The 21,644-nt window shown below is 40.2% G+C and overlaps 1 protein-coding gene across 11 annotated transcripts in view; it reads right to left on the reverse strand.

The window, feature by feature from the left end:
* Positions 1-21,644, reverse strand: part of PPP4R1 (protein phosphatase 4 regulatory subunit 1) — a 66,334-nt gene that overhangs the window by 15,602 nt on the left and 29,088 nt on the right. For 8 of the 11 annotated variants that reach the window (XM_055706247.1, XM_055706244.1, XM_055706249.1 and 5 more), the window contains 8 exons: positions 18,001-18,143; positions 16,480-16,626; positions 14,773-14,880; positions 13,977-14,042; positions 11,639-11,797; positions 10,389-10,519; positions 8,304-8,824; positions 492-667 (listed from right to left, as the gene is read on the reverse strand). In XM_055706247.1, coding sequence (XP_055562222.1) covers positions 492-667; positions 8,304-8,824; positions 10,389-10,519; positions 11,639-11,797; positions 13,977-14,042; positions 14,773-14,880; positions 16,480-16,626; positions 18,001-18,143 — 1,451 coding nt within the window. The remainder of the gene's footprint in view (positions 1-491; positions 668-8,303; positions 8,825-10,388; positions 10,520-11,638; positions 11,798-13,976; positions 14,043-14,772; positions 14,881-16,479; positions 16,627-18,000; positions 18,144-21,644) is intronic. The other 3 variants (XM_055706245.1, XM_055706248.1, XM_055706241.1) reach the window with 1 other exon arrangement.

The following is a 21,644-nucleotide window of genomic DNA, read 5'->3' on the forward strand; positions in this document are numbered from 1 at the left end:
CCTAGACTGCAGGTTCTGAACTTCTCTTATGCAGGCCAATAAACTTCTATAAAACATTTTGACAGGGAGCGCAGGGAACAAAGTACCTCCTTCTCTCCAGATTGCAGGGGGCAGGGCAGTGAGGGCACTGGAGAAGGGGATTCGCTTATTACCAGTAGGGCTCTGTTTTAAGGAAGGCAATTTCACAGGAATAAACTGCAGTAGCATTAAAACATCTTAAAATGCCATAGTCACAACAGAGATTAATGGAAACAATTTCAAGAATTTACATGGACAAGCACAGAACTGGCAAAAACAAAGCCACCCAATACAACTAATTTCATTTTAGTAGCTAGTGCTTCAATACCAGCCAACAAAACCAAACACCACGCTGCCCAAAAGTAGGAAGCACTTGGCTGCAATTACCACGTGAACACAAAATACAGCTCTAGTACTGCAGCCCTGGAAATCCCAGGGCAGGGGAGGGAGAAAAAGTATACAAAACCACTCACCTCAACAGTGTCACCAATTAAAGGCACAATATCACCCAGTATAGGTTTAAAATTTTGTTGGTCATCAATGTTTAGTTCAGTCTGTGAGTCTGTTCCCTTGCCCATGCTGGCCGTTGTCTCTTCTTGAGGATCCAAACTGGATGCTCTGAGTGCAGCCGACAACACCTCCACTTGTGCTGCAGCACACGAGAGAGAAATACATGAGAGACTGAACTGCAATAAACTTTTAGCAAGTCCACAGATCAACTTTTAGACAGTGACTAACAGAGAGGGTGGAAGAAGTATGGGAGAGGTACAAATTTGAGATTATCGACTGTTAGTAAATCCCAAACTGGGGACAATTAGCGTAAAATCTAAGGCAGATTAACAATCCACTATTTTCCGAGGGTGCTCAACCCTCAACTCAGTGAAATTTGTCTTTAAAGAAAAAAATCCAAACCCAAAACAGGAGTAAGAGACTGCTGTTATGGCAGGATCAGTTCTTTAAGATAATCTCGGTACATATTAACAGTGCAAATAGTCTTCAGGGCAGAGCAGCACATGAGTATTAACTTACTGACTGGGTCTTTTGTGGGAGGTGGGACTAAGAGAGAGAAGGGAAAGGTAACTCAAAAGGTTGAGAACAGGTTTATTCATACAGAAAGGATTTTGGTTCTGAAAGGCTGTCTCTCTCCCTCTGGTCGTTAAATTCCTGTGTTTTTACAGCAACTCTAAAGCAAGATCTATACAGGAAGATGCTAGACCCTGGTAACTCTTTCCTGGACAGGACACTTTAGCATCCTTCCATTTTTTAAACAAATAATAAAGGTTGCACTGTTTGATGCCTTCTTATTCATCAAAAGAAAGCATTAGCACTTCACACCCTGCCATCCACTCTTTTGAAAAAGATCCAGCAGTTCTGGAACCCCTTTGCTTTTCATCCCTCTACTTAGTGCTAATTAAAAAAAGCTTTGCTGAGCAATGTTCCTTGGATATAGCCTGACCTAAGCAGATCTGGTATCAGAGGCAATCTCAGCTGCAAGCGACACAGCATTCAGTGCTGACAGATCTACCTGGCCTCTCTCCTCCTCCACTTTTTTCCAAGAAGGTAAGGGGGAATAATCTCCTGACCCACTAAATTTACCCAGCCATCCAGAAGCTCTGTTCATCATAGACTTCGGCTTTTCCAACATTTCTTAAATACTCACTGTAAAATTAATCAACAAACTATATGCTTGTTTTTAATCCCACGTTGCCACACTAAGTTACAGTATCTAAATTTCTCCCTCTAGCTTTTTTAATAGGGTTATTAACAACAATTAAACAAAGGAAGCTGGACTCGTTTGTAGACAGAAGACACAGATATGCAATACATCTGTTACAAGAAGCACAATCTTAGCTAGCAAAAATTGGGAAACACATTACAGGTTCACTGGTTTCTAGGCGGAATCTGATGAGAAGGAGTAAAGATAATTCTTTACAATATGTAATGCTAGCTCTGTAACGTCATCAAATTTCTGATAGAATAACTGAAAGATATTCTTGCTGTATTACTGCAATTCACCTCAACAGGAAAAAGCACAGCAAGTTAGAAACTTAAAACCAACATCACACTAATACTTCCACTATCAAACACATTATGTTAGAAAATAGTTTCAATACGCATCTTTAATATAATATATAATCTAGACATATAAATAGGAAGCTTTTGTTAATCTTAAACTGTAAAATTCCTATGACTTCATTCTTCAAGTGTTACTTCACTGACAAAACTCTGTACTTATAAGGCCCATGCAAAATAGGTGGTCATTTCAGAGCACCTAAGGCACAAAAATGCCTGTGATTTCCAATTTATTCTCATTTAGAGAAATCAAATAAGAAAATTAAGAATAACTGTATTCTGCTGCACATCAAGGAGACGTTTTTCATGAAGACTCCTTTCATGAAGGACAACTTCATGGGGAAAAAAAAAGTACACTCCTCTCATTTTCACTCAGAAGTCAAGAAAGCTTACTCTGACTAGGCAACACATATTGCTTCAACACCGAATATGTATTTACTGGAAAAAAACACAGAGTTCCAAAGATTAGTTCCAGTAACAAAAGTGATGGTATTATCTGTCCTGGTTTTGGCTGGGATCGAGTTAATTTTCTTCCTAGTCGCTGGACCAATGCTGTGTTTTGGATTTAGGATGAGAATAATGTTGGTAATGCATTGATGTTTTACTTGTTGCTAAGCAGTGTTTACACTAAGTCAAGGACTCTCCATCACTCAAGCGTGCATCTCCTCAGCTTCCTGCCAATGCTACAATCCCCAAATGTGGAGATGAAGAACAGGAGAGGCCAAACTCCCAAGGATTTCATTGACTGGCAAGCGCCTGCCTCCTTCTTTGATGCTGTCACCAAGGGTGACTCCAGTGCTGTCATTCACCAAAAGGTGAATGACCTGAAGTCCCTAAACATCTTAAGGTCCTAAGCAAAAAAAGAGCCAAGCATAGTCACTATGAAAGGCTCCAGAATGGTGGAGGGCTTAGTAAAGGAGGAAAAGAAAGAGAGTGCATGTGTGAGTATGTGCATATGTGTGCAGAGCTTTAGGTGGCTGCCCTGAAGACATTAAACTTGAAACAGCATCCTAATGAGCAGTCTTTCACCACCCTGGGCTGCTTGTGCCAGGGCACATTCCCTCATAATCCCATCACACACCACAGACCCTCCTGACTGAGGTGGCTGCTGCTCCTTCCCATCTCCCAGAAAGATCTTTCCTACAGCCCTAAGACAGGCAACATTTTCCAGAAAACCATTAAAAGCACAAGCAAAGGATAAGGCTCCCCCTCTCAGGCATGACACAGAGAAATGCCTCCAGAGCTCTTGGAAAGCACGTTTTTGTGAGGAAGACTGGAAGGGAATCTGCTGGCTGACTAGCTTTCACAACTACCTTCAGGAAAAACTGGAGTGAAAGGTCAGTTTTGTGCATATTGCACTGGTCAATGCTCACTGGATCTTAAACCATCTGCTAACTAACTCTTTCTTCCTTTGACTTTTGCTTCAGGTGAGAAGTATTTTTCAGCAAGGAATTATTTACTCTTGGCTACTGTAACTGCATCCTAAAATAACTGGCACAACCTTTAAATTCAAAACCGTGTTTCACCTGGCCTTCTTAAATTTCCTGGTCCTCAGGAGTTTCAACATGCTTTATTGTTGTTTTCCATTTCTCCTGGTGTTTCACCATAAGACACTGGTATTACTTAGCAGCACGCTCCTTTCTTCTGTCTGAAGGATCTGCCTTCCATACCCTCACTCTTACTCAAGAGGCAAAAGCTATGGCTGCTTTAATGGGTACTGAGATGCAAGTAATTAAAACATAAAAATAAGAGTTTCTTCTTCTCACATACTGTTCCATTAACAATACCATTTTAGACTTTTACTGCAGGTAGCACTAGCAGCCTAACTTAGAAAAACTATGTTAAGGAACTATGTTATAAGGAATGGGATCAACTGATACCAGATTTGGGCTGGTTTATCCCCATTAGGTCTCCATTTGGCAAAGCAGCCTGTAACTGACATAAGCCACAGCTAGCCCCACAGCTAGCCCCAGTAACCTGCAAGTTGGACTTTCTCTCTTCCCCCAGATAACATTAAGAAAAGCTGACATTACACAATCTAGCGCTTTCTATGTAGAATGTAAGGAGACAAAGCTGAAGAAAGTGCCCCTGGAAAGAAAAATAAAGAAAAAAAACATCTGGGGAAAGACAAGAGACCACTGGAGTAAGTAAAAACAGCAGCAGCCTCAGGGAGCTGGAAAAAGGTGACCTGAAAAAAAGACTCTGTGATAATCTTAAAAGAGCTGGCATACTTCAAGGGAATGTGCAGGTTTCCATCTCCCAGTCTGAGATCCTCAGGATGTCTGGCCAGAGAATTGGAAAGATCCTATTAACAGGGATTAAATACCACTGCTTAACTCTGCATATCTTGTGTAGCTCTGCTAGCTAGCAGAGTTTGTGAAAAGACAAGCTTTCTTTACCTTTGTTGCCGACTGCTCTACTACCTATTACTCAAATTTATCACTTTGGCAACACGCTAGTTCTGGAAAGAAAGCCTCAAGGTAAAGATTTTTGGCAGTGAGATGCAGTTAAAACAGTTCACCCCCTTCTGAGAATGAGATTATGGAAAAAAAAAAAAAAAAAATGTTCTACAGCAGTTGCTGGTCACTATTTAAAATTTTTATTTGCTAGAGACCTCATCAGTCTCCATGCCTTGGAGCAAGGATTTTAAGTTTGAAATGGAAACTGCTGTGACGATAGAGAGGTACGCTACAGAAACACAGAAAACACAGTCAAGTTACAAACCTAAAACCCCCCAAAACACACACAAACCCCCCACACACACACAAACAGTTCATTTTATGTAAGTAAACAGTAACCCGTTAGGGCCTGGCAGCCCAGACACCTGGAAGATTGGGGTGTGCACTGAACATACTATACTCTGGGGTACACGAGATGGCAATGCCTTTCCTTTCAACTGACCCTTCCCCTTGGTAGGGTATGCCGAGGTACCCCTTAGATAAAAACTCAGTTATTCTGTTCTCAACACTTTTACTATAGTGATGCAAGCAGGTGAGGGAAGAAGCAACCCATACAACATGGAAGGGTGAGGTGAGACGTGCATTAGAGGAATGCAGAATCCAGAAAGGAAGAGAAATGAAAACAAAAAAGGAAATGAGAGAGGAAATACATATGGAGAGGGGATAGGGGTATAAAGGTATAGTAGTTGTATTGGATGTATACATCACACAAAGCACGGGGTGGGGTGGGGGCGCGCAGGAAACCACCTGTACTCCTCTGACTCAAAGAATCATTGCCACTTAAACTCCAGTACCAAATATCCACACCTGCCTCAGCTGTCAGAGACTCCCTCTGAAACCAACTAGAAGAATGGAAATCCACCTCCACTGATGGTACCATGAAGGATACCACTTTACTACCATCACCAGTTATTCTGCAGAGTCAAATAATCAAAATTCAGTGTGATCTTAAGAACCTTCAAAAACTCCAAGACAATGACCCTGGCCAATACTGTTCCACATAAGAGGTATTAATTTTCTTAAGTTTAGAAAATATTCTCCAAAACAAAACATGTTAAGAGAAAGATGCTGAAGTTGCACAGTCAAGCACTGAAAGGCTAGGTACAGCCACAGGTTAAGGTCGCCTGAACAACTTAACCTTACTGACACATGCATAACATCATACACTACAGCCTCACTCCCAAACTAGACGTTTGGTCACTCATCCCCACTTCACCTTGTGAAGGATGCTTGCCCCACTTGCTTCAGAAACCAGAAGACGTGTACCTATGGGAGCTCTCCAGTATGGCAGGCCTCCGCTTACCCACCACAGAGAACACAGCATCTTCCACTCCCATCCCTTGGCTGGGAATGCAGCAATAAAGACAGGAGCACAGCATGGAAGCAGGAATCCAGGACTTGGGTGACAGCAAACCAGTGAAGAAAATAAGTGCAAGAAAAAGGTCACAGGGATTTTAAAAGTAAGAAAGAGAGGGGGGGGGGGGGGGGGTAGTAATAATTCTTAGCTTGCTCAAGTCTTTGCTACTAAGAACCAACCCACTCAGTACAATACCCATAAAAATGTAACGGCTAGTCTTGCAAGGGGCAGAGGGGGAGGATGGCAGGCAAAGACCCCAAGCACCAATTGAAACCTGGGCTATTTGGCAAACATTTTTAAGCCACATATTCTGGAAACAAAATTACTTGTGAAATCAAGAAGTTTCAGAAAATGTCTATGAAAATAACAAATTAGGACTGAATATATACACCATCAGTTTGCAACGACAGCTTTAGATGGTAAAGATGGAAGCATTATTCCTGGTATTGCCATGAGCAAAGAGGCAGTCAGGGCTCCAATCTTCTGGATCACCCAAAGGGAGTCTACCTCCCTCATGTCACAATTTACTGAGCATAAGGTCCAAAACATAGGCATTAAGTCAGCTACTCAGAGACTAAAGTCTCGATACCAACCCGTTCCATGCACACTTTAGTGTTTGAGACAAGCATGCAAAATCCATACTATTTTATTGGTTTAAGTCTCAATTTCCTTATGCCTCAAGGCACTTTGTGTAAAACAAAAATAGCAACATTATCAAATCAAAACAGGCATGTTGTTAAATTCCAGCTTCTGAAGTATTTAGACTGAATAACGAAGAGTACAGGCAAGAGGGAGGGGGAAGAAGAGTACAAGGTTTAGGTGTGTTCCATGGGACTTTGCTACACAGCCTTGACCAGGTCAGACATACTGAACAGCATAGGATGATGACTGAGTAATTAAGAACACCCACCCCCACCCCACTCCAAATTAGAATAAATGGTGCTGGTAACCCTAATTCAAACCTCTCCTAACTTGTGAGCACTGGGAACCCATGGTGTTGACAACCTAGTAATACTTTTCTTCTACTGAAATGTGCAAGTGCTAGTGGACAACTAACTGCATAGAACACCTCTTGACACCTTGCTACAAAAAAACCCAACCTGCTCTGAAACAAGACATGAACACACACACAACAGAAACGACTCCATAACACGGGACAATTCTAGACGTACAAATACATGCCTATATAAATCTTCATTAGAAGCGTTTCAGATATGTTCTGTAACTGGACAGAACAAGGTTGTATAAAAACAAACCTGAACAGCAGTGCAAGTTTTAACAGTGGGCTTCAGAGATGGGTTCTGCAAAGACTGAGATCATTAGCAAGGCTGAAACATTTTCTTCTCTTGCCTTAGGGAAAGAGTGCCCAAAGCACTCTTAAAGCAACAAAGCTTCATCTGCTGACTTCACAATAGATTAGATAGAAACAGCCCAAAATGGATTAAGGAAAAAAGTTATCAGCATATCAACCTACTAACAAACAAAAAGAAGCTGAAAGCAGAATCAGTTTATTCTAAAAAGTTTTTCCCACTCCCAGCTTGCCCCTCCTTTTTCTTCCTACTTTTTCTGGTACAGAGGCATGCTTTCCCCTAGGGATTCTTTAGCTCTAGAATAACAAGGCTTGTTCCTCAGTGGTACTTCTGGACTTTGACTGCAATGATCAAGTGCCTTATGGTATTCATAAGCTGAATAAATTCTAAGAAAGGTATCTCCAGCAGGTACATGTGAAACAGCCAAGTCATTTTAGCCCAGGAGGTGCCTCTGAGGTACAGCTCCACCAGCTGCTCTATACTTATGAAACCCTTCCACAACCTTCAAGAGCTTTTCAAAAGGAGGATGTGCACTCACTTCAAAAATTCAGTTTGGATCAATTCTCAGTGTGACACAAACTTGGCACACTTAAGACAACAACATCTGACTGCAGTAATAAAGCCGTTGCACAAAAATGGAGATCAATTCATTAAAAATATAATTGATAATGCATAAAATTAAAACAATTCATCACACTTCAATGTTTTAAAAAATAATCTTAATCCACCTTCTTATTCTGCATGTATGCTAACTATAAATTAATTTCCTGATCAACAGTTTAAGCCATTGAACCATTTATTTGATTACACTGTCAAAACAAGCAGTCAAAAGTTTATACTGCTAACTCTATGTGTATTCAGTTTACCGAAGGAATCATGCTACCTTTAAACATCTTTACACAAACACAAGTTCTCTTTTAGTTCATCAATTATCACAATTAAATCAAAACAGAGACAATCTCTTTGAGGACTGGAAGAAAGCAGTACTTGTCACTTCTAAAACAATGGAAAGGTTAAAGCCTAAACTGCTAAAGCAACATATGTTTACCTTCGAACAGTAAAAATGCTTCGGTATCTTTACTATACCTTTAACATCTGGATCATCTATATGGGGTTCCAAATTTTCTATCATTTCTTCCAATTCTTTCCTTGTTGCCATAGGAATGTTTGGAGACACCGGCATGGTGAGTTCCTGAATTTCTCTATCAAGTATTCTCTCAGAATTCTGCTGAAGCTCAAAGTCAATATCTATTTCAGGAAGTGGAGTCCTCCAGAAATGGAAAGAGTTGTACAATTCCTGCTCTGAAAGAGAGGTTTCCTGTGAATTCACCCCAGCCTCCCGCAGACCTGCTGTACAGCAATAAGAACTTCGCTCATTCTCGTCAGCCACTTCCCCACAAGATTCTGAAGACAAAGTGCAATGGAAGGATGACTCAGTCTGGAAATTGCTTTCCCTCTGGGAGTTACTTGACACCATATTTTGATCTTCCATGGCATTTTCAAGTTTTGTGGAAAAATCGTCATTATCAACATTTGAAGACAGATCCTCTGTCCTGTTGTGCTTATCCTCTGTTGTGACATCTTCTGTAGTCCTGACTTGTCCACTGCTGAATGCCAAAGCAAATGAACATTTAAAAACCAAAACACACTTGTTACAAACATGCTCTTGAAAATTCACACACATGCTATCAGCTTGCTATTTATCAAACTAGTTTTAATTACCGCATAGCAAAATAAATCACAGAATCACAGAATGGTTGAGGTTAGAAGGGACCTCTGGAGGTCATCTGGGCTAACCCCCCTGCTCAAGCAGGACCACCCAGAATCAGTTGCCCCGACAGCTTTTGAATATCTCCAAGGACAGAGACTCCACAGCCTCCCAGGGCAACCTGTGCCAGTGCTTGGTCACCTTCACAGTACAAACAAAACAACAGAAAAAGTGTTTCCTGAAGTTCAGAGGGAACCTCCTGTGTTGCAGTGTGTGCCCACTGCCTCTGGCCCTGTCACCGGGCACCTCCACAAAGAGCCTGGCCCTGTCCTCTTTGCGCCCTCCCTTCAGGTATCTGTGTACACTGGTAAGATCCCCCTGAGCCTTCGCTTCCCCAGGCTTAGCAGCCCCAGCTCTCTCAGCCTGTCCTCGCAGGAGAGATGCTCCAGTCCCTTCAGCAGCTTTGGGGCCCTTCACTGCACTCTCTCCAGTATGTCCATGTCTCTCTCATAATGGGGAGCCCCTGAACTGGACCCAGCACTCCAGCTGTGACTTCACCAGTGCTGAGCAGAGGGGCAGGATCACCTCCCTCGACCTGCTGGCAAGGCTCCTCCTAGTGCTGCCCAGGACACTATCAGCCACCTTTGCTGCAAGGGCACACTGCTGGCTCATGTTCAACCTGGTGTCCGCCATGACCCCTACGGCCTTTTCTGCAAAGCTGCTCTCCAGCTGGTCAGACCCCAGCCTGTACTGGTACCTGGGGTTGTTTCCCCCCCAGGTACAGGACTTCACATTTCCCCTTGTTGAACTTCAAGAGGTTTCTGCCAGTCCATTTTTCCAGCCTACTGAGGCCCCTCCGAAGGGCAGCATGAACCTCTGGCACATCAGCCAGCCACTCCTCCCAGTTTTGTGCCATCAGCAAACTTGCTGAGGGTACACCCTGTTCCACTGTCTGGGTAGTTAATGAAGATGTTAAACAGGGCTGGACCTTATGTTGACCCCTGAGGTACCTGACCAGTTACTGGCCTCCAACTATGTGTCAGTCACTGATCAGTGCCCTCTGGGCCCAGCCGTTCAGCCAGCTGTCCTCACTGCTTGTTCTCAGCTTGTTCAGTTGATGTTGCTTTATCAGCTTCTCTTTAAGGATCTTAAGGGAGACCATGTCAAAAGCCTTACTGAAATCTAGGTAGACTATATCCACTGCTCTCCCTTGTCTATCAAGTCAGTCACGTCATCACAGAAGGTATACCCTAAGATATCTTAAGTTAATGAATAGTCATGTATTTTTAGTAAATTACTGAAAGTTCTAGTAGTCTATAAGTAAGATTAGAAGTTCCAGATCTTTCCGTCTACCAAGATAAATATTCAATTTATACAGGAAAGTTAATTTTCTTAACTTGAAGTTCATGCAGAAGAAAAAACAAGGAGGAAAAAACAATTCGTAGATTTAGCAAGTTTTTTACCTGCTTTCCTGTGCAGAACTACAATCTTCTGGGTTTTTACCATCTTCTTCTTTAAAGTACTGGCCGCTGCTGGATGGATTAGCAAAAGTTGATATGAAAGGCCCCAGAGACTGAAAAGCAGCTTGACGGACCTAGTGGACAGGGTCCAAGGTGAAAAAAAATTATTTATATATATAAAAATCTTGCTGTGCTATAAAACAAACACCTGCTACTAGGAATTGGAAGGGTCATAAGCCTACTGAGGAAAGCAACAGCAGAGGCTCTTGCCTAGATAGTCAGCCAGCTGTATACATAAAGTGCTAAGTGAAAAAAAAAATTAAGAAAAAGCAGGGCAAATCATGGGTAACTAAGCTGACAGTCCTACTCCCCACAACCAAAGAAATCACAATTACTTAGACAGTAGAAGCAGGTAAATTTGAAAGCTCAGTTAAGAATTTTAACAACTTAAAAGACTTAAAGGAAAAAATTACGCAGTGAACAGACATTTCACTACTGTAAGTCCGACTCACAATAAGCTCTGCATTTTTCTCCCTTTCCTATGTGGCTTTGCTGTTCATTTGCTCCACCTTTCTCCTACTATTTTCTCTCTCCTTCTCAAAAGTTATCTACCTCAATTCTTATTATTTTATGAATTCTGCTGGACTACAACTTGCACAACTTTCCAGGATACAAGATCTCATGCTCCTGTGCAAAAAATGTGCTTTTGGCTCTTAGAACAAATCTGCTCAATAACAAACATACCAAGGTTAGAGTACATCTTCAAGACAAAAGAAACACCCCCCCCAAAAAAAAACCAAAAAACACACAGAGGAAAAAAAAACGCCAAAACACCACCACCACCGAAAAAAACAGCAACAACAAAAAAACCCAGAAAATCCCACCCAAACCAAACACAAAAACAACAAACACTACCACCACCACCCCAAAAAGGGAGGTGGTGGTAAGGAACCTGAAGAAATACAAATAAGTCACATCTACTTTCCAGTTTTGTTAATGACTTTCAGCAATGTTAAGTAACAGACAGTTCTGTAGCTAAGAAAAGGTATCCCACTGATGGTTTCTCTTACATGCTGCATTGAAAACGTGAGGGACTCTACAAGCATTGACAAACTACGCAGTCAAAGAATTTAGCTTGAGTCGCGTGAAACAAGTTATGTTACCCACACCTATGGGGAAAAGTTCTATATGGACTATTACAGCAAAATCCTTTAAATATAACAGCTCATCAAGAAATAAGAAACAGTTCTTACCCATCGTGAAGGATCACTAATCAAGTTAATAAAAAGGGCTGACAATTTTGTCCTCCGGACTTCCTGTGATGTTGCACAAGAAACTGCCATGAAGCATTCAGCGCAGGCTTTCCTAACTCCCCACACATTATCAGAGCAGAGCTGGAAAAACCTCGGCAGCTATTAGGAACATAATGAATAAGTTTGCAAGTCTTAACAGGCAGCACTAGTTTCAAAGCAAGCTCTTTTTTCACATTTATTTCCTTCATATGCTTCTCCGCCCTCATACTCAGATGCATCAGTTTAATATTTGCAAGACAAAGAACACACATTCAGGAGCGCCACCCTTCTAATCAGTTGCTCTCACGTTACTTATGGATACAGATAAGGAAAATGCAGCTGTCTGAAGAACAGCAAGGAAGTCCTAAGTTTCTAACCTCATTTATAGCCAAAAAACCCAACTCCAAAACTATCCCCAAGCTCATAAAACCTATCATAAGACAAACTCTCATCTCTACACCATTCTTTTAAAGCAGGTCGGAACATTGATCGGAACAAAACTCACAAAGAATACTGTTGCATTAACGTTTTGCTCATCAGAGACCAGATTTTTTTGTAAGATTTTCACTCAAATGTAAACGAAGAGCATCTTCAGAAAGAAAGAAAACCTTTCTTTCCCACCTAAACTTCCCACTGTTGGATTTACCAATTTCTGTCGTTACCCTGAATCTGGGTTATTCACCCGGGGTGCAAGCGCCGATCCACACACAGTGTCGAGATACTTGTGCAGCGCCTGTCTGCGCAGAGATGAGTGCTAGGTGGTAACCCACAAAGCCAGCACACCACTTAACACATAGCAGAACCTTTTAGACACTTTGAACAATTTTTACAGTTGTTTAGTCACGCTTAACTCTCATTGGTTCTTACAAGTCTCGTCTCCACTTAAAAGTACAGTGTGCTTTTTTTTAACCATGCTCGTTTGGTGGGGAGGGAGAGGGCTTTGTTAGTAGGGGGCTCTCTTTGCTTGAGGGTGGATCTTTTAGTATGCTAATTTGGATAATTCACACACAGTTCCCGTAAATTTCTGGTTAGTCTCATTAACCATTTGGTGATCCCTGAGCTTATTTTGTGCTCCAAAATGTCGTATTTATGGTCAGTTCCTTCTTCCAAGGCCATGTTTTTTTGTTAACTGTTTGTAAGGATTAACTTACATCCCTTTTTTTCAAATTCTTTCTTGGTTTTCACTATAGATGAAACGATTTGAGTGTGAGAAGTGTGAGAAATCAATTTACATCCCAAAGCAAGAAACATATGGGATGTAAATCTGCAAACGCTACTTAATTATCAAATGGCTTGAATCACACAGTACCTAGGGAAAAACGCAGCAAATGCTGTAAGAATGTAAAAAATGCCTTGAGGGTTACACTAGCCTTACCTGTCTCAGTACCACATCTGCAAAAAGCTGCAGAGCCTCTTGCTGAAGTCACCCCTGCATTTATGCTCTCTCCAAGTCAGTCCCTCACTAATTCATGACACTGACTCATCAACCCACTGTCCACATCCTCAAGAGGAGAAAACTTGAAGAAGGATCCCTGCAACTGTCAGGTTGATTTCTGCTCCCTAGCCCCATCACGTCTCCAAGCCTAGCAAAATCCACCAGCCCCTTGGACCTGCCAGGAGAATGGGAGCACTGCCAAGGATCCTCTGCTCACTGCTCCACCCAGTTCCCTGCTTTTCCATTTTGAATTTATACCTCTTCCCTTCATTTGTTATTGCCCAGATTAATTTTCTCTGCCTTTCCTTCTCTTTCCCTCCCTCCCAGGAAGGCTGTGAGGCTTTGTTAGAGCCACGAAAACTGACTTTAAAAGATTAAATCAATGAACAGTAGCATTAAGTGATGTTTAAAGAGGCCACATAAGCCACTTCTAGCCGTCTATACCCTCCCATGCTCCTCCTGTATCTGTCATCTCTTATTGGGCATTAGATGGACATTAGAAGGCACATTCCTGCCTACTTCTTGCTTAATGTATTTTTGAACTTGCAAATACCCTGCCTCCACAGCCCGACATATTTTTTTCAGTCTGGTTTAAACCCTTCTCCCAGCTCTAGAATAGAGTGGGCCTTAACTCTAGATCGTGTGACTTGGCAAATAAGAGTTCTGTATTCATAACTGTCTTCAAGATTTTGTAAATATCAATCATAACCTCATGTCAGCAAAACTGATGAGTCATGCTTCTTTTAGTCCCTCGTAAGGGAAATGATCAGACAACTACTACATCCAGGTGCCCTTCTTCTGTACCTTGTCCAGCTGTACTACTGGCTTGTATTAAAAAGAAACATCCTTTCAGAAATGGCTTACCAGCATTTCTTCAGTGGCTTGCTGCCCAACCACGCTGCAGATATCTCCAAAATTGGCTGCACATACCTTGCAGACAAAACGCAAAAGATAATCACTATAGTTTTCATACAGCACACAAAATCAAAGGAAAAAATAAACAGCTTTTAAAACCATAAAATAGGTTTTAGTGCAAACTCAGTATCAGTTACTTCCCCATTCCATCAGATCCCATGGTTTAAAAAAAAAAAAATAAATTCAGACTGGTTTTCTTCAATTCAAGCTTAATCAGTCTTTTTTAATTACAAAATAACCACCCAGAAATAAAGTGAAAGGTAAGAGGGATTAAAATGTGTTCTAAGTGCTGTCAAACTAAAGAATACAAGCAGTTATCAGGGAAAATAAGCTATGCAATGGCAGGGTAAAACCAAAACACAGCCTCAGCACCCAAATACCGTGCTGGAGTACTGGTTTATTTCATCTTAATGACCATCTTTAATTCCATCTATACACAAAGATATGAGCTCAGGTGGCTGATATGCTGTATCAGTTACTGTTGGTTCACATTTTTGTGGCTACCTACACAATCATAAGGACAAGCAGAACATTTCTTTATTTCTGATAATAAAGGTAGGGAGTCTGGGAAAAAAAATCACTGTCAAATAAAATCTGTGGGGGAAAAAAACCACAAAGAAACCCCATAGCTTTCACTTATATATGTAACAAACAAGATTTAGCAGGAAAATGTTATTTAGTCAAATGAAAGTCCCAAGTTCATGACATTCATAGATAATCCAGACCAGATGCTGATAATTCATACCTTACGAACATGAAACATTCTGCAGTCACAGCACATCTCACAAAACCTAGGAAGAACAAGTCTTTCTGTGATGTCCTTTCCCACCATGGAGGCCATTTTGCACATTATCTGATGGACAGACAGACACTAATCAGGGATGCTTGCACAACACACAACTTCATGCCAGTTAAGCAGAGGCTTTTTTCATTTGTTCTTCATTCTGATGCACATAATTTTATTGGAAATTGTGAAAAATATTGGGAAAAAAACCCGTATTTTTAATTGAAAAAGTTTGGCCACTTCTAAAAAAATCCTATGGGGTTTTTTTTTCTTTTTATTCTCACCCTCTCATGATGTAAAATAGCTGCAGAAGACATTGCTTTTCACCAAACTAAATCAAATTCCTAACTAATGGAGGTGAATGAACTCAGAAATTACTCTCATATCTTGCCAGACCTACAAAAAAAAATACCCAAGAAGATTCTTTCACTGTTCGAATACTTAATGAATATATATTCACAATTAACAGAAAATTATTGACAATTAATATTCTGAAGTAACTTCTACAACTTCTGTTGTAAAAATTACAACATTCCATAATGAGGATGAGGCCCCCCTAACATAAAATTACTGGAAAAGCATATCCTACTAAAGAAAGTGAAAGCTCTTCCCTCTAACTGCTCTTTCAGATTTTTATTAAAACTTTCCAAAAAAGAAGGTAAACTGAAATAATTTTAACTTTACTAATCACGTCAGTAGAACTATTTAAATTAATTTTCCTGTAATAGCAAATTATTATTTGTCTAACCTCTAGGGGGTTGGTGAGCTACAGAAACCTTTGTCAGGTTTCAATATCTTCAAAACAATGAAACTGCATTAAAAAATATTCTTATTTACATTATATTTCCTTACATATCTGTAAGCTTCTTCAAGCAAGTACTAGAAATTCGGTACCAAATGCAATAATGCCCAGCCTGCTTACTGTTTACAAGTTCAGCCACATTATGGAAGTAAAATATTAAATGAGGTCTCAAGCAAAACCAAAAGAATAAAAATAATTGTCCAGCAAAAAGCATCAACATAAATTGCAAAAATTCAAGGGAATCATCAGGGCACACATATTTTGCCATTTCTCCTTTATAAATTACATTATTTGCCTACTGTTTTAATTTCACACATAGTATTTTATAATTATTACGGTTGTGTCTAATGCAAAAAATAAATCCACGAATCAACAATGAATTACTCAACTCAGATGCTTATTATTTTTTCCAATAAAACAGGACAAAATCAATAAAGAGAATAGACATAGAGCAAAGTCCAACAGAACTCAAGCATTAGATTTCCCACTGATTGAAATTTTCCACAAATGCAATTTAAACCTCCATAAAACAAACCAACCTGAAAAAAAACCCAAAAAGGGAACAATAGCAGATGCTTTGAATTATTCACTTAATTATGAAATATTAATTAAATAATTAATTTAACAGTAATCCCATGTGCTCCCTTGTCCAGCTGGGGTTTTCTTTACAGCATATATAAGCTACCGAATCTAAATATAACCTTGAGTGTAACACAGCATGGAAAAAGTTACAGATTATTTATGGATATTAGTGCAATTTTTTTGCTTTAATACCACATGGATGTGCAACTTGGAAACACACTACCATCACTGCAGTATCAAGCATTCAAGCAAACTATACTGTGTGATTTTGTATTGTTACTTACAGCCACAGCTTCCGTTTTCACATCATCGTTGCTGTCTGGAGCTGTCAGATCTATCAGAACAGGGCATACTTTCGTCTCCACATCATATCTCTCTATGAGTTCTTGCTCCAACAGAACTAATAATGCTGCCTGGCTTGTTTTTCTTACCTATCATAAAAAGACAAAAAAACAAACCAAGGAATTCAAAGAGGTTTTCTGTTTAAATGTGTGTTCTTCATTCTGGAAGCTGTACCTATACACTGCCACACACCTATACTAATTGCACTTGTCGAGAGGAGGAGTGATCCAAAAGCAGTTTTGCAGACACTTCATGTTTGAAACAAACTGTGGTTGAACCCAAGAACACTTGCATATCTTAAACTAAGGCAATGCTATTACAGAAGTGCCCACCTACACACTTCCCAAAACACAGGACAGCAATGTCAAAAAAAGCAGTCACGGCAAAGCTCATGCAATATATAAAGAAAAGCAGCACGACTAATTGGGAGTAACAAAGTTCAGAGGAATGTGACTTTTATTTAAAAAATCCTCTTTTTCTGAGATTAACAAGTTTGGCTGCCAATGAATAACTGTGTTTATTTTGTATTTTAAGTTCTGAGACACAATTTTGCTTAGTCCCACCTAAAAAAAATGCCTGTACAACAATAAGATAAACATTAATAATGGACTTCACACATGGCTAACCCCTGCCTCTCTTAAAAAAAATTCATTAGAAAAGAAAACATCACATACAGCAAGGGGCTATATACTGCAACATAACAATTTTGAAAACACCTTTGAGATCTTTGTTTCAGAGCAACCCAGCCAAATGAACTATGGAGTATCAACAGAGGTTAAGACAACAAAAAGAACCACTGAATCTGCAAGCAAGACAATATCAAGCAGATGGCTGTTGTATTATACAAGAATCAGCAAAACAACTACTAAGAACAATAGGTTTGGATACCTATTTTTAATTATGGAAAATTTAGAAAGGGCAAGACAGCGGGGGGGAAGAGAGACAAACTCAGAGGCCTAAAATTCTTAAACTAACGTATCAACTAGGAGTAGTCTATTCAGAAATGATGTGGAGAAACCTAGAGAAAGCTTTAGGCAAGCTAACTCATACCTGCAGAGCAAGTTCAATCTGAAAGCTTTATTGAATCAATATACAAATAACTGGTCGCGAAGGCATAAAAAGGAGCTAAAAAAATTGAATTATACCAAGGAGTCAGTTCTTCATGACTACTCTTCCTTTTTGACAGAATTTAAATTATGTAAGCATCTCTAAATGACTGTTTGATTTTGTCCATAAGAATACAATACCAGATAAAAGGCCCTAAATCAGAACAGATCATGTTAGATGTAAAGAGTTGGAAATTTTCTTTAATCCAGAAGTTCAGAGTGCCATGTACTTCATGTTAATTCAAAGTCTTTTTACCCCCAAAATATTACACACTTCTGTGATGCTAAATTATTTAAATTTAACATCACACCAGGTATATTCAACTAGCTAATAAACTGTTTGTAAGAGACACTTACCTGGTTATTTTGGTCTGCGAGGTATCGTACCACAATAGGCAGTAAGTATTTGGAAAAAGCATATGGGATCGAAGGTCTGTTTTCTTGACAGAACATAGCAATATGAGGCACCTGTTCCATCAGTTCTGCCCGCACTGTTGGCTCTGTCAGGGTCAAGATATAACCAAAAAAGGCACAATAAATGTTTACGAGGACACTGCCAGATACTGTCAGAACAAACTTCTTACAGTCCCGTACACACAAAGTATGTTCTCAAGTGTTCACATCAGTAAGTTTATGTCAAGCTTAATTCTGACAAGCACCATCTTTTTGCAAAACCAGGTACAACTACACTCCGTATTGCTAAACTACTAAAAAGATGGGTCCCATATTCTTAGTAAAAAAACCCAAGAGGAGGTATAAGAAAGCAAGCTACCAAACATTACAAGTATCAGAATCTGTCTGAACTCCCTATGAATGCCACCTATTTCAAAGAAACCTGCTGAGCAGAAAGTCAACCCAAATTGGTACTGCTACGAGAAGAAATGAACTGAGGGGGCTGTACACAGCCCCTCCCACTTTTTCAAAGGCTGCAGATGGGAAACAGAACAGAATGAGGAACCATCAGACTGGGCAAAGAGGGATGGAGGGCTGAGAAGCAACTGACAAGGAGTTAAGACCAGCAACTAAAAGGAAAGGAGACTGGAACTTGCTGTACAAGAAACTGGAACCAGGGCCCAGTGCCAGGACTGGCGGGACTTACTCCCACCTTTCCCAAAAGGCTACTATTTCAAGACATGCCCAGGACATGATCTAAGGGTACGAGAGGCTCATGTCACGACACTTATCACTAGGATCTCATTCTCTCTTCTTAGGACTCCTGCCTTACTTCTTGCAGTAGACATGATGACTTGGGGTGGGGGGCAGGAAGGAGGGAGAATGAGGAAGATAAATTTGGCTGAAGCTGTATGTTTGGCAGCGGTGCTTCTTAAATTGTTTCTGAATTTCCTTCAGGCAGTTCCCACCCTCTCAAAGCCAAAACCTGCAGCTCCATTATGCCAGTGCAACTGTTCCTGCAGCCAGACAACAAACCATATCAAAGAACTCATCTGGCTGACACAACTTTTGCCCCACCACAGCAGCATGATTAAACAGCAAGAAGTGGCACTTAAGATTGTTCTCCCTCTGCAGTCACAGATTTCCCTCAAGTAGCAGAACTATGTGATGACAGAATCAAGCAAGTGATGGTAACAGAGGGCACTGGGACTGCTTACTGTGACATTACCATCAAAACAGGATGAAAGAAGCAAAATGCAGAGAAACCCAAGCCATTCCTTTGTCTAGCACAAAGCTGTGCAAAATGCTCAAGCCAGACTCTTCACAGAGTAACTGCACGCTGCTCATGTGATTGCAAGTCTGAACTCTGCGTCTTCACTGCTGAAGAAATACCAGCACTGCAATCAAAGCAAACAGAAGAGATCTGTATTAAGCATATCAAAAGCTACGTATAAAGCTTTAGACACTAGGCACTCAAAGCAGGCACACTGTTTTGACTGTGATACCTCTACAGCTTGCCCACTCACTGGTAAAGTAATGGTAACACTTCCTTTCCCCAAATTGGCTAGATTTGTTGGGAAATTGAATTCATAAATTTCTTTATGAAGCACTCCAGTAAGAAAGCAATGTGTATCAAAACCATAAGATCCTTTTTTCCTCAGAACAGGGTTCATCTATTATGCAGCACTTAAGAGAGTGGCCACGCTACCTGACAGTACTGAAGAGCTGCTCACGTAAAGTGAGCCCCCTTCTTCCACAGCTACTAAGCAAGCTCTGGCTTTGTGAGGAACACAGACAGATGAGATGGTACAATTAAAGATTTGAAAAATTAATGCCCAGGAATGAATTAGAACTGTAAAGTCACACTAGTTCTTACATCCCCTAACTTTTAAGTACATGGCTTTGCAATCTTAGCAAGGTCAATTCAAACCAACCAACAAACGAGCACTGTGTATGTAACTGGCTGTGTAATGCAACACCATAATTCATTATCAAAAAGGCATTTGTGCTGTTCTCGGCAATTACTGCTGCTATGCAAGAACCTGAACCTTAAGCTTACCAATTCAGATAAGAGCTCAGTTCTTCCAAATGCTGAAGCATATGTTCCAGTGTGTACTGAATAGAGCCTAATCTTGCAGTCCGATGAGGTTACAGTAGAGCTTTTTTTGCATTATGTTTTCTAAAGACTCAAGCAACAATGCCAAAAATCTCCACTAAAGATAAGGCTCTTTCTCATTCCCTTCATCCATTCCTCAGCTTTGTCTTTAGCTTAGACAGGTGGCAGCTCCAAATACAGATTCCAGCAGGCTTCAATATCTGACAGCATCCACCATTTCAGCTTAATCTTTTCTCTTTTTATAACCAAATTTACGGTTTGGTCATCACCACAATGAATGGATCAAGGCATTATCACTCAGAATTACTACACACAGCCTCTTAAAGCAGAAGGTCATCTAGCTGGGGAATACATCTATATTACATATTTTTTTACACTGTACAATACAGTCAGGAATAGACTTTCATACAGTATAAAGAACATCTGGGTGGAGAATTTTGCTTCACATCAAGACTTAAAGTTTCTATTTTAGGCACTCTGGAAAATCACCATGTACAATTAGGTTCTCCACTTGCTTGGAACAGTATTTTTCCATTTAGCAGAGGAAGTATCTTTAAATACTACTCTTTTCAAACTATGTCCTGAAGGTACAAGTCTATGCCTTAAAGTAGCAGGCTACTAGGGAAAAAAAGCTGAACTTGTCCAAACAAATCTGAAAACAAATATTAATATAAAAAAATTGATCTCAGAAGCAAACTCATTTTTCTTCTTATTCATTAGCACTTTATTTCATTCTATCGGGTCTTGTGCATTCTCTAGATACAGAATTACACTGAACTGAGTTTTAGAAATCAAGCAAAACTAAGAGAATGACAGAAGAAAATGAAAATAGACTTCCCTTTCTTCTGTTTATGAAATAACTTTGAAAAGAGGGTGCCAGAATGACACAGTTCTACCCCTCTCAATTTCCAGGCCACATGAAGCCAGCAATATATTCCAACCAGCGTCTCCAGAACCTGAGCAGATTTTGATCTGCACACACCATCCTTCAATTTAGCTATTTCACAATTCACTGTTTAAATCAACATTCCAAACTAACTCCAAAATCACAGAAGTCATTAACTGCTCCTTCCTCACCCATGAAAAAACATTTAAATGTCCCTTAGAAATTGACACCATCTCTCATGTAAGCCAAGTGCCAATATATTCATCTAACTAGTCCTAGCACAGCCACTTAGCTTTCCTACATAAATTTGTAATGTTTATTTCATCCCTGCTGAGGCTTCAGTTCACTTCGTATTTCACTTCAGCTGAGAGGAAGTAAAGCACCATGGTTACCTGTCTACTGGAAATTAAAAGGGGATTATTGCAGGGCTGCACAGTACAATACCAACTAATTGCTCCAGAACAGTTATTTGCAAATGAAGTAATTACTCCAGAGCCAGCTCACAACCAGATTTATTTCACAATAGCTTATTCTACAACGTACAGTATTTAAAAGAAATTCTGCAATGCTTTCATTATCCAAAAAAGACGATTCTGGAATACAAGC

The sequence above is a fragment of the Falco cherrug genome, chromosome 3 (assembly GCF_023634085.1).
Source record: "Falco cherrug isolate bFalChe1 chromosome 3, bFalChe1.pri, whole genome shotgun sequence".
NCBI lineage: Eukaryota > Metazoa > Chordata > Aves > Falconiformes > Falconidae > Falco > Falco cherrug.